The following is a 14,912-nucleotide window of genomic DNA, read 5'->3' on the forward strand; positions in this document are numbered from 1 at the left end:
AAGTGGAAAAGATTTCTTAGGTTGTGAATTCAGTAAGTTGTGCCCTCTGATACATTTTCATGTGCTACAGTCAAACTAGCTTTAACCCACTTTGGCAGTGGGGCATCCATGAGTTTGTTTGTACCACCAACTACTAGCTCCCGCTATCATTAATTATTCTTGGGATGAAATTTGAAGTCCCTTCTTCCATAGGATCATCGATTCCTTTGTATCCCAAAGAGTTGTGTAACATCACAAAAAAGATACCTGCAAATTCCAGGTGACCGCTACATGGTCCACCAAAATGGCACACTGTAGGAGTTTTCCTGCTGTGAAAAACACAGTAGGATAACCCATGGCAAATTTCAACAACACTCCAACTAACCATTAAAAAAATTCTCCTGGAGACAACATGCTGCTGAGTGGGCAGAGCCTATCTAAAATGAATCATGCACCTTCCAGGATGATGCAGATGAGATGACTTTGTTCCTAGTCTTCTTACCCACTATAAGTACTGGAACAGGGGTAGATCCTTAACGCTTCCTTAGGGCTGCTGTTTTGTCCAATTTTTGTCACTTGCTTCCTTTCAGTAGGCGTGAGGGACAAACAACAGAAGATTATAAAGTTTTGGCTCCATTGAGCAAATTCTCAACTAGTTTCACTACTGTTTTCATTGACAACGCTTTAGCTTTGTGGCTATGTGTGCTTGCAGCCCAGAAGGCCAACCATATCCTGGGATGCATCAAAAGCAGCATGGCCAGCAGGTCCAGGAAGGTGATTCTGCCCCTTTACTCCGCTCTCATAAGACCCCACCTGAAGTACTGCGTCCAGCTCTGGGGCCCCCAACAGAAGAAGGACATGGAGCTGTTGGAGCGAGTCCAGAGGAGGGCCACAAATATGATCAGAGGGCTGGAGCACCTCTCCTATGAAGAGAGGCTGGGAGAGTTGGGGCTGTTCAGCCTGGAGAAGAGAAGGCTCCGCGAAGACCTTCTAGCAGCCTTCCAGTACCAGAAGGGGGCCTACAGGAAAGCTGGAGAGGGGCTTTTTACAAGGGCATGTAATGATAGGATGAGGGGGAATGTTTTTAAACTGAAAGAGAGTAGATTGAGATGAGATATTAGGAAGAAATTTTCTACTGTGAGGGTAGTGAGACACTGGCACAGGTTGCCCAGAGAAGTTGTGGATGCCACCTCCCTGGCAGTGTTCAAGGTCAGGTTGGATAAGGCTTTGAGCAACCTGGTCTAGCGGAAAGGTGTCTCTGTCTGTGGCAGGGGGGTTGGAACTAGATGATCCCTTCCAACCCAAACCATTCTATGACTCTATGATTCTATGATAAAAAGGCATATGTTGAAAAGCAAATTCAGATTAAATAAATATGGACAATATATTTCCATTGTGTGAACACACTGAGTTTGGAACAAAGCGAACTCAAACATTTTAAAAAAGCCAAAAGCGTTCTCTACTGAGTAGGTAATTTGGGATTTTCACAAAGTTAAAACCACACAGACACCTGAGCTGCAACGTTCACTGGAACCGACTGTGCCATTGACTTCTTATTTGAGAAATGAGGAATGTCTGACCGATAACAGAAAGAAAACAGTTTTAGCTAAGAACCCATGGTGCACATAGGACTATCCAGAAAAAAGGGGAGACAGAGGCATAGTCCTTCATCAGTGTTGAATGACTTACCATGCTGAAGAATTCAAATAAACTTTTTTTTTTTTTCTCAAAAAGATAACACGAAACATGCTTGGACTCAGCTTCCCAATTAACAGCAAGCATCTTCCAACTAACTCCTGCTATCATTTATCTTCATTTTCCTAGTGCACCTTCTAATTAAAAAAAACCTACCAAAATCTGTACAAAAATTTATAAAGTTAAAAATTTGCTTTCAATATTGCTCTTATTCTACGAGCTAGCTTTTCCAAATTCAGTGGGCTTGTTTCTTCATCATAAAGTACTTTTACCATTTCTGTGGTTAGCTGTTATAAATTTTGCCAGGAAGTTAGTAAAGTCTCATAAAATACTGAGGCTTATAAGACTTTGCCTTGATATTAAAATGACCTTTTTAACAAAGCAACAGGATATGTCTCCTTATATTAAAATATGTTATATTTTGATTATGATTAACGTCATCCCTGAAAGTAAGAATTTTAGCTCCAAGGAACAGATAAGGCAGACTAAAAAAAGACTTTAAACTGAAGATTCACTTATTCACTTCACATCTAGAATATGCTTCAAATGGCACGTCTACTATAAACATGGTAAAAAAAGCACCTAGTTATAAATGATGTAGGAAAAACTGAGATTTATATCTAAAATTTTTCAATTGAAACTTGTCTTTACAAGACAAAAGCCTATGTCCTGAACTGAAACACATATTAGGTGCATGAATCACCTAATCATGACCATCTTAAACGTTCATTGTATGAGGAGCTCTCTGAATTGATATGTTCATAATAAAACCGGTTAATGGTTCTCTGTGTATATATGTGATTATAGTAGCATTGTTGTAGTCACAATGGCTTAAAGATATAACTAAGGCAAAGACAAATGTTACCTTTCTCACTTGCAATATCAGAGGATTGGATTTTTTGACCCAGGAGGAGCCTGTCGGTCAAACAAAGTAATTTCTTTCTGCATTTCAGTTTTATTGCTGAAGTAAGGAGACAGATTAGACACAGCACAGTGACTAATTAACGGACTAAGGTATATGGATACCAGTGGTTGGTAGCCTTCAACAGAAATATTTTTCATCAGAGATGTCTTATAAGGAGTAAAATTAATTTTTCTTTAATTTTCCCTGAAGATTAGCAGATTCCTCCTAAAAGCAATGCACTTTTTATTTTATTTACCCTGTATATGAACACCAGTATTAATAAAATCTGGAACAACCACAGGACCAATTACTACAAGAAAGACAAACTGGTGGGTTTAGTCAGCTTCCACTTAGATTTGGGGTACACCTACTTTTATTAGCAGCAGTTAAAAACAAACCTGAGAAAAATTCATGTTTTCAGCTGCATATGCAGTAAAGCTATGACCTGGAGTGAGTGTTTCTTTTAACATCTATAGCATTTGCACTTCTAAGCTAAAAAAGTTTTTGGACAGGAGGGAAAGACAAAGGCTGTGATTTACACACCACCACATATTCTTTTAATAACGTATGGTATTTTCTTTCACAAAATTGTGCTCCTGAGTAAGTAATCTCTGTAAGCTGTGGTATGGGAATACTGTAATTTGTAGAGATGAGCACTGTGATCCACTTAAAAGCTGCCTTTGAAATAGTAATATGAGACTGTTTTTCCTAACCATTATTATAACCTGAATCTACTTTTAGCCCTTAAAGGTATGATCATCAGATGCTAAAAGGATATTAGCAGGATAGTATTTGAGGCCTAATGCAATGAGCTCATCACGTTCCTTTATCAGTGAATCGAAAATTACCTGCAGATTGTCTAAGATGATGCGGAGTGACTGAACTTGACGTCGGACTGCTCCAGAGAACCTTTCGTAAGTTGATGCGTCATATTCACTCATCTGAATCTCTTTCAATCTAAAGCAAAGAACAGGGAGCTAAGAACAGTTTAGGAAACAAGCATATCATCCATTTACATATGTAAATTACAAGCTTACTTAATAACAGGCAAATTCAGACTGTAATAACCAGACACAATAGACAAATCAAAGAAGTGGCAGCCGCTTTTGTGAATTTTTGAAAAGGCAGGTGATCGCCAATGTCTACAGGGATGGCATTACATTACAACTTATTAAAGTTACTAATCCTTTGTCTCTCTCCTAATCTGCTTTAATGTTTGGGAAGTAAATTAGATGTTCTGAAAACTGTGACCAAATTCTAAAGGTTTTATTGGCTGAGGTGTTGCTATCTGTACATAAAAGGATCATGAGTGTCTATTCATTACTTCATTGTCAGAGTATTTTAAACATACGACCCATGCTTTAACACAAAGGTTAAGTAAAGACACACTATAAAATCTGTCCTTGAAGACCTACAACTAGTAACTCTGTCTCAAATACCTATCTTTGTGCTTCATAAAATGATGAAACCTTGAAACAAAGAAGTTTTAAATGAACATTAACAAAAATGTGCTCCCTCACCAAAAAATGAGTCATGATGCTGAACACTATTCTGCCCAGAGGTCTAACAGAGAGTGCAACATCTCCACTGTGAAAACAGATATATGCTTTTTCTACAAGTTAAGATGTGCCCATATAAAGTTCTGTATCATTTTTCTTAACATCATAGCTAAGCAGATATTCTTAAACTGGTGAAACTCACACTTGGAATTTAATTACAGAGGTATAATGGTAAAGAAAGAGCTAGGGGACAGGTGGATATCCTGGGAGTGTCCACCATTCAATATTTTCCATGACCCAGCATCACGCAGTGAGGCAACAATTGTGTATCTGCCCGACCTACCATCCAGCATGTGGCTGGGTTCAGACCTGAGCTAAAATGTATTGGCCTATCTGTGCACAGCTTACTTCAAACACAAGCACTTTGTAGCAGCATAAATACCACTCAAGTTGCTTTGAAAATACTGATTTTTAAATGAACAATGGATAGCAAAGTGTGTATAGGCCACATATATCTAATGACAAGTTTTTTAATACAAGTTGCTTCCCTGGAACATATACTATACATGAGAATGAAACAAGAGAGACAATGAGGTCCAGATCAAAATTGCTGTCTAGACTAGCCTGTTAATGAAAATATTAAAATCAAACATCAAAAATTTGTTGTCTTTAGTATGACTATGTCTTTTTCTATTTTGCATGCATAGACATAGTCCTTACAGCCAACTACTATAGAGGCAGGAAAAGGTAAATTTCAGTGCTATACACTTTATTTCATGGATCCTGCCAACAGAGTTCAGTATCTTCACATCAATGAAGAAAACATTTTGTTTCAAACAAAAAAAAAACCCTTATGCACAGTTTTACTTTGTTAGACTTTACATCAATCCACAGTGAAAGCTAGTTCAGAAAAAAAACATGAAAAATACTGCATCTATTCAAGAGCAGTTGCTAACTTCATTCTACTGAAATAGGGCACTTTAAAATGTTTTCCACTAGCAGTACTATCTAGCCAGGAAAACAATCAATAGCTTTCATATTAAAATTCTCCTTTCCAGATAATCATGTATAAAGAAAGCAGTGAAATTTGCAGTCCTCATTATTATTTTTCTTCAGCCTGAGGACTCCACCCTCCCTATTCTTAACCTTTATCTGTTAGTTCCCACAACTATCCAACAGGTACAGAATAATAATCCAAGTCAAATGTGGCTTCAGAATAGGCTACATTTACAGCTGGTACATGCCAGCTTATTGGTTTTAGCAGGACATGAATTGTTCTCTCTTGTGTAGATAGTCAGATTTTACAGGACACAGGTGCGCTGTTTCTACAACACGTAGCAGTATCCAGGAATCTCCCCTAGCATGAACTTTGCAAACCACCATACAGGTAGGTAGAAACTCCTCAAAGCATGCCATGTGTGTATATGTGCATATGCACAAAGAGATGTACAGTATCTAAGACGATACATATTGTTTCTACTATGAAGCAAATGATAAGCAATTTTGAAGAATGGGGATGTAGAAAGGGTTAAAAGTAGTCCTCCCCAACTACCCCCCCATAAAGCACCAGGAAAAAAGACAAAACAAGCTCTGCCTTCCCCCTGAAAACAAAACCTTAAGTGACTATTTTTAATTTAAATTTCTGTATGTTCTTGTTTAAGTGAGATCACTATTAAAACTTTTCCTTTCAGGAACTTTTCCTGTTAAGCACTGACATAATCTATACATTTTCCCTGCCTTTATTAATCGCTAATGCTCTAATGGCAATGTTAAATGCTCCAGGTAATTTAGTAACAAAGCCATGATTAAAAAAGAAACTTCACCTGAACGCAATATATAAATTGCTGTTTTTAACTACAGTGATTCATGTACAGTGTGTGCTCTGCGCTTGACAGCCTAATTAATTATACATTAGTTGAAGCAAATGGCAATCTCACCTGCTCCTCACAGCACCCAGGTTTGCCCCCCACTGGGAATCAAACATGAGTTGATTAAGTTGCTTCTAAATTTATTTGCTCCAATGTTTTAATCTGTGTCTAGTACACTGTGCTTTCAGACAAGATACTCACATTGCAATATGTTCTGGGCTGAAATGTAAAACTCATTTGGAATGACTGTCAATAAACTTTGCTTTTTTTAATGCAAAGTACCAGAGGTTGACTTGAGAGTTCAGTCGCTGGAAGAAATCTGAATCTCTGTGCACAGCCTGGGAAATAGTTGATTAGTAACCATGCATTGCACTAATGCTGGGAAGATCTGTGGTTCGTGTTAATGTGTCTGCTGAGTTTTAACAGTTCAAACCATCTCACCATTTGGCTACAGATCTTTCAAACAGAAGCAATTTGCTCGTAATGGTCCCTTTTGAAAGACATTTGTTAGGTGATGAATTCCTAACGACATACATTCTGGATTCATCATAATTCAAAGAAATTTTCATACAGTAGATCCCTTTTTTAAAAGGACTAATATTCACATCAGTCTCTTTATGAATGTAGCTATGTTTTACTCTACCAAATCACACAGTCATTTTAACAGTGTGGCTTAATTCAATAAAACATTCTATACATCTTGTCCAGAACAGTTAAACACATTCTGTTAAGCTCTGTTAAATGATAATGATCAGGGTAAGGCAGTTGATAAATGCAATTAAGAAAAATCTTTTTAGCTATTCTTTTCAAATTCTTGTGGGAAATGGAAGGGAAAATAAAGACTTCCACATTACCTCTGTTTAAAGGCCTTTTCACCCATCTCTCGAGCAGCTCTCTTAACCTCCTCAGGAACAGCATCCTTTTCAGCTTGAGATATTTGGTAGACCCTGTGGCCAGCATCCAGTCGATACGGCCCACCTTTGCCACCCAACCCAGCAGTGTCTCTCCCACCTAACAGGAGTGAGATAAAAGATAATTAAGAATATGCATTTGACAATAAACAAGAATGCATTTTCTTTAAAGCCTCCATTATCATATCTACAGATGTTTCAAAAAATTTGCAAACAATCCCCCATAGAAATATTTATTGCCAAAGATTTTCAAAACCAAAGAGCTATCATGGTAAAGAAGAACTCCAGTAGAATATTTGTGCTTATAGTCCCTTGAGACCAGGTTCATAATGGTTTCCACCTTGTACAAAGGGGACTATAGATCATATAAGTCTTGTACATCTCCTCAAAGCCTCTGGTCCTTAAAGCCATTCATTCAGACTCTGTCTTCTCCCTAGAATTTGTTGGTTTACACTGTTCCTAAACCACTTTATCTAGTGGTCACTATCATACCCTTTGAGAATCAGAAGGCACTTTGCCTATTCTGCATGCCTCTTGCCTACACTACCTAAATTGCTGTGGCTACAGAGACATCTAAGAGAATGGCAAATGACTCAGCCTAGTTTCTATGGCTGTGAGCGTCTGGTTTTCTATATGGCCAACGAAAAGAAACAACAAAATGCAACTGAAGTAGAGATCCACTACATTCACTTTAAGTTAGACACTGCGAATTCTTCTTTTTACTGGCAATAAAAGGATCTTGTAGTGAGTAAAATAGCTCTAAGCAGAGGGTGGCCTTGTATAAATCAATTTTTGACTGGCACAGCAGCTCCCTTAGGCATCATTCAATGATGTATTAAAAAAAAAAAAAAGAAAAACCTGTTCCACCAGCCCAAGTATTTCCACCAACATGCGGCATGTTGTCTGGGTCCACTTTTCCATGTTTTGGGGAACTGACATCCAAACCACTGTCCCTCTGAATGGTTATCTGTGAAATAAAAAATAGAGCTGTAAATCTCTCTTCTAGCAAGGAAAATTGCTCTAATAACCTCATAGTATTGGCAACACCTGGCTGTACATCCATTTACAAATTTCACGCACACTCAACTACAGCTCTGCATTCTTTATTGATGGGCAGACTGATCCTCCTGTCATGAACAAGGACTAAAGAAATGACATGCTCTTCTCTGAGATTCGTCAGTAAATGGCTAGTTCAAATGACATGCTCACGTAATCCTTAACTTCCCTGCCATGAGTGCAGAAGTCTACAGTGGTGGTTTTCTACACCTGCCTGCTGACTGCACTTTCCCCATCGATTCACTGCTCAGCTGAACACCCAGCAGCTGTCAGATGGTCAGGGCTGAGTCACTTCAGGCTGGGGCTGGATTTAAGGGGGTGACTGAAAGTAAAAATACTCTTCCCATTACGAACTCTGAGTCATGTAGTGAATCAGTGATTCATGTGTGAGCTGCCCTACAGTTACTAATCTATAACTTAATGCCACTTTATTTTTTTAATGAAACTTAATGACTGAGATGTAAAATTGATGTCTTTAACCTCCACAAATTGACTTTCTTTTCATCTATCATAATACATTTAATTCTCTGACGAATTTATGTGCCCCAATAACTACAATTTATTGCCTTCTCAGACGTTCACTGGCATTATCATGACTTTCACTGGTGCTGTAGAGCAGTTTAATCCTTGAATTCACTGTCTTGCAGACTCAATTTCATGCTGACATGAATTTCACACATGTTTTTGAACTGAAAACATGTGCTCTAACAACAGTGTCTTGGCAGTTATTCAAAACATAATTTTCTCTGTATAGAATTTATATTAATTCAAAGAGGTACAATGCATCCTCTGTGAAACATGTCATTAGTGTAAAATCAAGATCTAATCTGATAAATTACATTAATTTAACATTTATATAGGAAGAAAGACACTTAACCACAACAGCATGTTACCCTTAGGGTTATATACATTTTCGGTTTAAGAGTTTTCCTTCAAAATAAACAGTTCTTTTTTTGTATAACTGGTAGATTTCAAACTATCAGAAACACAGATCAATAAAAATCGCTGAACTTAGTTTAAAATAAAATCTAAAACCAAAGTGGTAGTGTCATCCTCATGAATCAAAACAAAATCTTATTCTGTAAAGAGAAAAAATAAAATGATGGAAAATTTTTTACATGTTCATCCTTCTGGGTTCATCATAGAACAATACTCAAAATTCTGCAAAAGCAGCTCTATGAGGCAAACACAATCATGAACAGTGACCCAAAAACCATATTCTCTTTTTGTCAAGTTTTTCCATTGAAAAACTTCACTAAATATTTTGAAACACAAGTATTGTTTAAATTTTGAGTGAAAAATTTTGTAGACAAAAGAGCTTTGTGGTTCACATGTATTTCTGACATATAAGTTGTTCACAAATAATATTTCTAGTACAGATGCACTAGGCAAGTTTCTAATATAAACCTATTTTACAATAGTGTTGATCTGATTAAAACTGGCATTCATAAACTTGAAAGAGCATGTGGTTAATAGAAAATGTTTTATTTTTTAATGGTTTGTGACTTTTTGTTCTTGATTTCTATTAAAACTTTGAAAAAAATTGCATAATAGAGATACAAAGACACAAGTGGTACGATCATAGCTTAAGAATGTGACCTTACTAATTTTTTTATATATAGTTAATAGGTTACTGGGTAAAACAATTGAAAATTTAAGGATACTAGAATGGAATAACACCAGCAGATGTGTAAATGTGAGGCCACTGAATGCAGCAGTTTCATTTACTACGCACACAAAAGGTAGTACAATTTTGCTACACCTGAAATACCTGTTTTGTAAATTTACCATACACTTTCAAACGTCATTAAATTAGCACACTGTAGGGCCCTTTGAAGAAGATCTTCTCGATGTACTTTCCTGGTTTTTCTTTGAGCTCATAGCTAATTCCATTAGTGATTTAGGCTTTTCTCCTTCCCATTGCTGTCTCCATGGAAGTGTTTCAAAGCGATTTTACAACTAACAACTTCTCTCTGCTCTGAAGGTGCCTCTATAAAGTAAAATTTACACTAGCAAATACCTAGATTAGAATTGAAAATATATTTTAGAAGGAAGTAAACAGTAAATCACTGAGTCCCGATGTGAAATCAGAGGAAGGATGAGAAAAAAAAAATGGAGAAAAACTTCTGGACAAAGGTACATTCTTCAGCATAACAGATATAAAGAGATGGAAGAGCCATGGATAAGTCACCCCTCTGAGGGCTGGATGAATTCTTAATATTAGAAACCGTTGGAAAGGTAGATTTAAGGGGGAGGATCCAAAATTGCATGTATTATGAGCCCAGCAAACTGAAAGACAGTAAGTGGGAAAAATCTAGTTTCTCTAGAGTGAGAAGGAAGACAAGAAAAAGAAGTACTGAAAACAGAGAAAAAGCTCAAACAAATATAAGAAATCTACAGTAACTTTTCCAAGCTTGTCCAACGGGAACTTCCAAACCTACCGAGATTTCCCTTCCTGTTGTGATGGGTATTTTCCAAATTTATAAATAATTTGCTTGCTCAAAAGTTGATCTGTTCCCTCCTGAACCCTTTCCATTTGAATCTAATGCAAGACTTCAATCAACTTTGTTTCTTCCAGTGGGAGTTTTGACTAAGCGTCTCTTTTTGAGAGAAATCTGTGCTCTTTCTAGCTATACACGCACTGAAAGGCACTATTCATTACTGCATTATTGTGAAGATTCCATACTGCCTGGTGTGCATATCACAGCCTCGTAAAACAGCAGATTAATTCAGTCTAGTAGCCTTGAGTTTCAGCTATGAAGAATGGGTCAGAGTGGAATAGCTGGAAAAACTGTGAAATTTTCCTTTTGAGACTTCCTTTGGATTTCAAAAATAACCACAATTTCCAAAACACTCACGGCACACGTGTCAGTTGTGTATTATCTAAACTTGTTTATACATATTGGTGATTCATGATCAAAGCATGAAAGCACTTTTCAACTGCCTGTTTGGGCAGGTTCTTCTTCAAAGTTCTTACCACACAAAAAGCTTAACTGTCATCCTCTCCTGGGATACATGTGATTCTTACTTTATTCTCTATAAACTCCAAATTCTCAGTAATCATTAATGATTGTCCACCTGTACTCAGCACTGGTGAGGCCGCAACTCGAATACTGTGTTTAGTTTTGGGCCCCTCACTACAAGAAAGACATTGAGGTGCTGGAGCGAGTCCAAAGGGCAACGAAGCTGGTGAAGGGTCTAGAGCACAAGTCTTATGAGGAGCAGCTGAGGGAACTGGGGTTGTTTAGTCTGGAGAAAAGGAGGCTGAGGGGAGACCTTATTGCTCTCTACAACTACCTGAAAGAAGGTTGTAGCAAGGTGGGTGTTGGTCTCTTTTCCCAAGTAACAAATTATAGGACAAGAGGAAATGGCCTCAAGTTGCACCAGGGGAGGTTTAGATTGGATATTAGGAAAAATTTCTTCACTGAAAGGGTTGTCAAGCATTGGAACAGGCTGCCCAGGGAAGTGGTTGAGTCACCACCCCTGTAGGTATTTAAAAGACATGTAGATGTGGTGCTTAGGGACATGGTTTAGTGGTGGACTTGGCAGTGCTAGGTTAATGGTCGGACTTGATCTTAAAGGTCCTTTCCAACCAAAACGATTCCATGATTCTGTGATTCTATCTTAGTCCCTGGTTTACAATCTTTTTGTTCTCTTCTTTCCTTTGACTGTATTATATTCTGAGGCACTTACGTCAATAGGTAACAGCTGCATTTGATAGGACTTTGTGGATGGAGACTCTGTAGGTCTTCCAAAGTCAATGAAGCAAACAAATAAAAAAATTATGTGAGAAGAACATGAAGACTGCAGGCCAGAAAGATGCTAAAGGAATGTGCTTTTCTGAAGAGGCAAAAGTATGAAGAAAGTGCTTGAGAATAAAGGAAAAAGGAATAGAAAGGAAAAGAAACAACAGCAAACATCAAGTCTTGTTAAAGCTTTGACCTAATTTTCTGCTTACACATCTACTCCCGACAGCAAGGGCAGCCAGGAAGGAACAGAACTAAACACTTATTTCACATTCAGCGAGAGATACATGGTATCTGAACAACTCACTCTATATCAGTTCCTTCTGAGATACATGAACGGATGCCAAAACAGTTTTACATGGCTACACTTCTTTTTTCCTGACAACACTGGGATTCTAACAGCCAATGGAATAAGGGAAACTGATACAAACACATTCAGTTTGGAAACTAAGTGATCTTATTATCCTTCATACAGTAATGTACAGAAGATAATGAGGCTCAGAGAAGCCAGTTACATGATTTAATGCTCTCAACAACACAATGAAACCAGGTGTATCATATCTGTGTCATATTTATGCCAAACACTTATTAAATGTGTACTGATCTGTAATAGGGCCACTCTGAAGATGAGTCAAAGGCTGGTAGTTTTGGCTAGACTTCAGCTGGTCAGGCAAACTATAAGGGAACTTTATATTGTGTAGTAACCAAATTTTAACTATATTTGGAAGTGGATCTAGAACCACATTCATGCCACTTAAGTGAATGCAGGAATGAATTCTCTTGAATTCTGATGTGAAATGATCTAATTTAATAAAATAAACCCCTGGAGAGTAAGGAAGCACTGGCACACATCCCATTTTGATACTTTTATCATCCCTCAGTAAAAGATAGGAGCTGAATTGGTTGAGGATCACACAGCTGACCCAGACACGATGTGCATCGCCTCTCAAGATACCATCATAACTATGAGAAGAAAAAAGCTTGCAATAACCCCTTAACAGAAGTGTGTGAATTACGGAGAGGGCTGCTGTACTCATGTACTTTATGTCCCACATTTAACAACAGCATTTCATTCTAATACATGAGCTGTTTTCACAATTACAGCACTTCCCTTTTGAGCTCAGAATTAATTTTCTTCTAATACCTTGGCTCAAATCGCTCAGGCTGTAGGAGTAAAACTGACCAGAAGCATTACCAAATTTAGCTTCAGCTGATTTTGCACCAGTGCGCTTAACAATATTTTAGCACCCGGTGATCTTAATCATACATTGCAATGGAACTGAGAATAAAAAACATCTTTAAAAAGAAGCTTCACCACCTCAAAAGCAGTCCCAAGTCACCCAGCTGTGTATTTCCATATCTTAACAAGTGCTGGCTGCCCTCGATTTGCTCGTGCCAAGCAAATAAATATAATGAAAGAAACAACAGCCAGTCTTCAGCATGTCACGTTTATATGTCTGATGGCAATAAATTCATTAAATCAGCTGACTTTTTATAAGATGCTTTTAAGGAACTATTCAAAGTACATCTAGACTGAATATATATTAATTTCTTTATTATTAACAGGTTTATAATAGTATCCAATTTAATCAGCAAAAGACACATAGCAAAGTCAATTGAAATGAACATTTCAGTATATCTATTATTCAGTCATTCATGTTTCAGAGTATTCACGACCTTCAACACTGCCATCTTTTCACCCATGCATTTTAAGCCCATACATCAGCTCCTCATTGTTCAAGTCTGTTACAGTAAACTAAAGACTGAGATTCCAGGAATTATATTTATTGTAGAGACAGGGTAAGAGAGAGGGAATCTCATCTCTTCCTGTATTTTCCCACTTGAAATTCTCTTTTTTCCTGGAAGTTTCATGCAGAAGATATAACCAACGACTCTCACTGTCTTAGATATCCATCCCTCCATTACAGTCTTGTAAAAAGCTGACTCTCTAAAACAAGGGGCAGAACATGTACTTACACTGTACTTACACATGAACGCTGGCAGAAAAAGAACTCATGGTTACAGGTTAGGAAATATCTTTTAGAATTTGCAAGCAGAAGTCAGACAGGGTTGAAAATATTTCTACCTTTGAATAGAAAAGTAATAAATAAGTGATGGCTTTCAGTAAAATGTGAAGGTTTTTTTTGCCCGATGCAGGCTGGGATGTGTCTCTGATGTAGATTGATTTTTCGGTCGTAGATATTCCTGTCACCCTACCTTGTACATGACAGGCTTCTGTTCAACATAGCAAGCTGGCTAGAGAGTAGATGGTCTTTTAATACAGCAGCTTACTTTTGTATTCTGATGGTGTTAACTTCATTAAAATTCCGGAAGGGCGCAGGATGTCAGTGCCTCCCATTCAGAAGGGCTTGCCAGAAAAGCTCCTTTGCGGTGCTCACAGCAACAAAAGCAAGTTTCTTCCTGAGGATTGGCAAAGAAACTCTGGTTTCCGATGGGGACGAGCTGCCCCATGTACAGGGGAACAGACCTTTCACCTCTTAGTTTTAATACATCTGGCCTTGCCAGGACTAACTCGTATCTAGTCCTCTTACGCAAACGCAATGCTTATTTTAATACTCCGGATACAACTTAAAAAGGGGGAAACACCAGAAAAAATACTCTAATTCCAGGCTAACATCCTGCAGGTGTATAGGGATGCAATTTGTACTAAAAAAATGGACTATATTTCCATTCCCCGAACCTCCCCAAATAAAATTTTTCTTATCCTTTCGGGTATGTTTAAACAGAGCTGGCCATTCCTTATAGGATTTTACATCTTCGTAACAGAAATAAATAGAATTTCTCCTTGTCGTACATGGTGACAAACAAGTAACCAGCTTTTCTACTAAGCCCTTTTAAGCATTCTTTGGAGCACTCCACATCCAACACATTTACCAAAAGTGAAACCAGCACGATTTCACGTGTCACAACTTAATAAACACACACAAATGGGCAAAACATCTTTTTACAAAACACAAGCTAACAGGGCCACAGCTGCAGTATTTACAGCTGTAGAGAATACTTACGTAGGAAGACTTATTAAAAAGAAAAAGCTAACGTGCCCAAACAATAACTATTTTCAAATGTACTTATTCTAGTATTCATAATAATACTGCATCATTGGCCGTTTCTTACCGTTGATCAGGAAGATTTGAGGTGGAATACAGTTCACATGATTTAGGTGCTTAGTTTAATGTAAGGAGGTGTGCAATCGATTAATTAGTTGCACGATTAGACAGTCCTGGAAAGTAGGC

The 14,912-nt window shown here is 37.7% G+C and overlaps 1 protein-coding gene across 5 annotated transcripts in view; it reads right to left on the reverse strand.

Annotated features, from left to right (window-relative positions):
• The window catches only part of VWA8 (von Willebrand factor A domain containing 8), a 225,603-nt gene that overhangs the window by 22,241 nt on the left and 188,450 nt on the right, over positions 1-14,912 (reverse strand). For all 5 annotated transcript variants that reach the window (XM_068418061.1, XM_068418042.1, XM_068418050.1 and 2 more), the window contains 3 exons: positions 7,715-7,823; positions 6,800-6,956; positions 3,427-3,535 (listed from right to left, as the gene is read on the reverse strand). In XM_068418061.1, the coding sequence (XP_068274162.1) occupies positions 3,427-3,535; positions 6,800-6,956; positions 7,715-7,823 (375 nt within the window). The remainder of the gene's footprint in view (positions 1-3,426; positions 3,536-6,799; positions 6,957-7,714; positions 7,824-14,912) is intronic.

This window comes from Nyctibius grandis, chromosome 2, assembly GCF_013368605.1.
Source record: "Nyctibius grandis isolate bNycGra1 chromosome 2, bNycGra1.pri, whole genome shotgun sequence".
Lineage (NCBI taxonomy): Eukaryota > Metazoa > Chordata > Aves > Nyctibiiformes > Nyctibiidae > Nyctibius > Nyctibius grandis.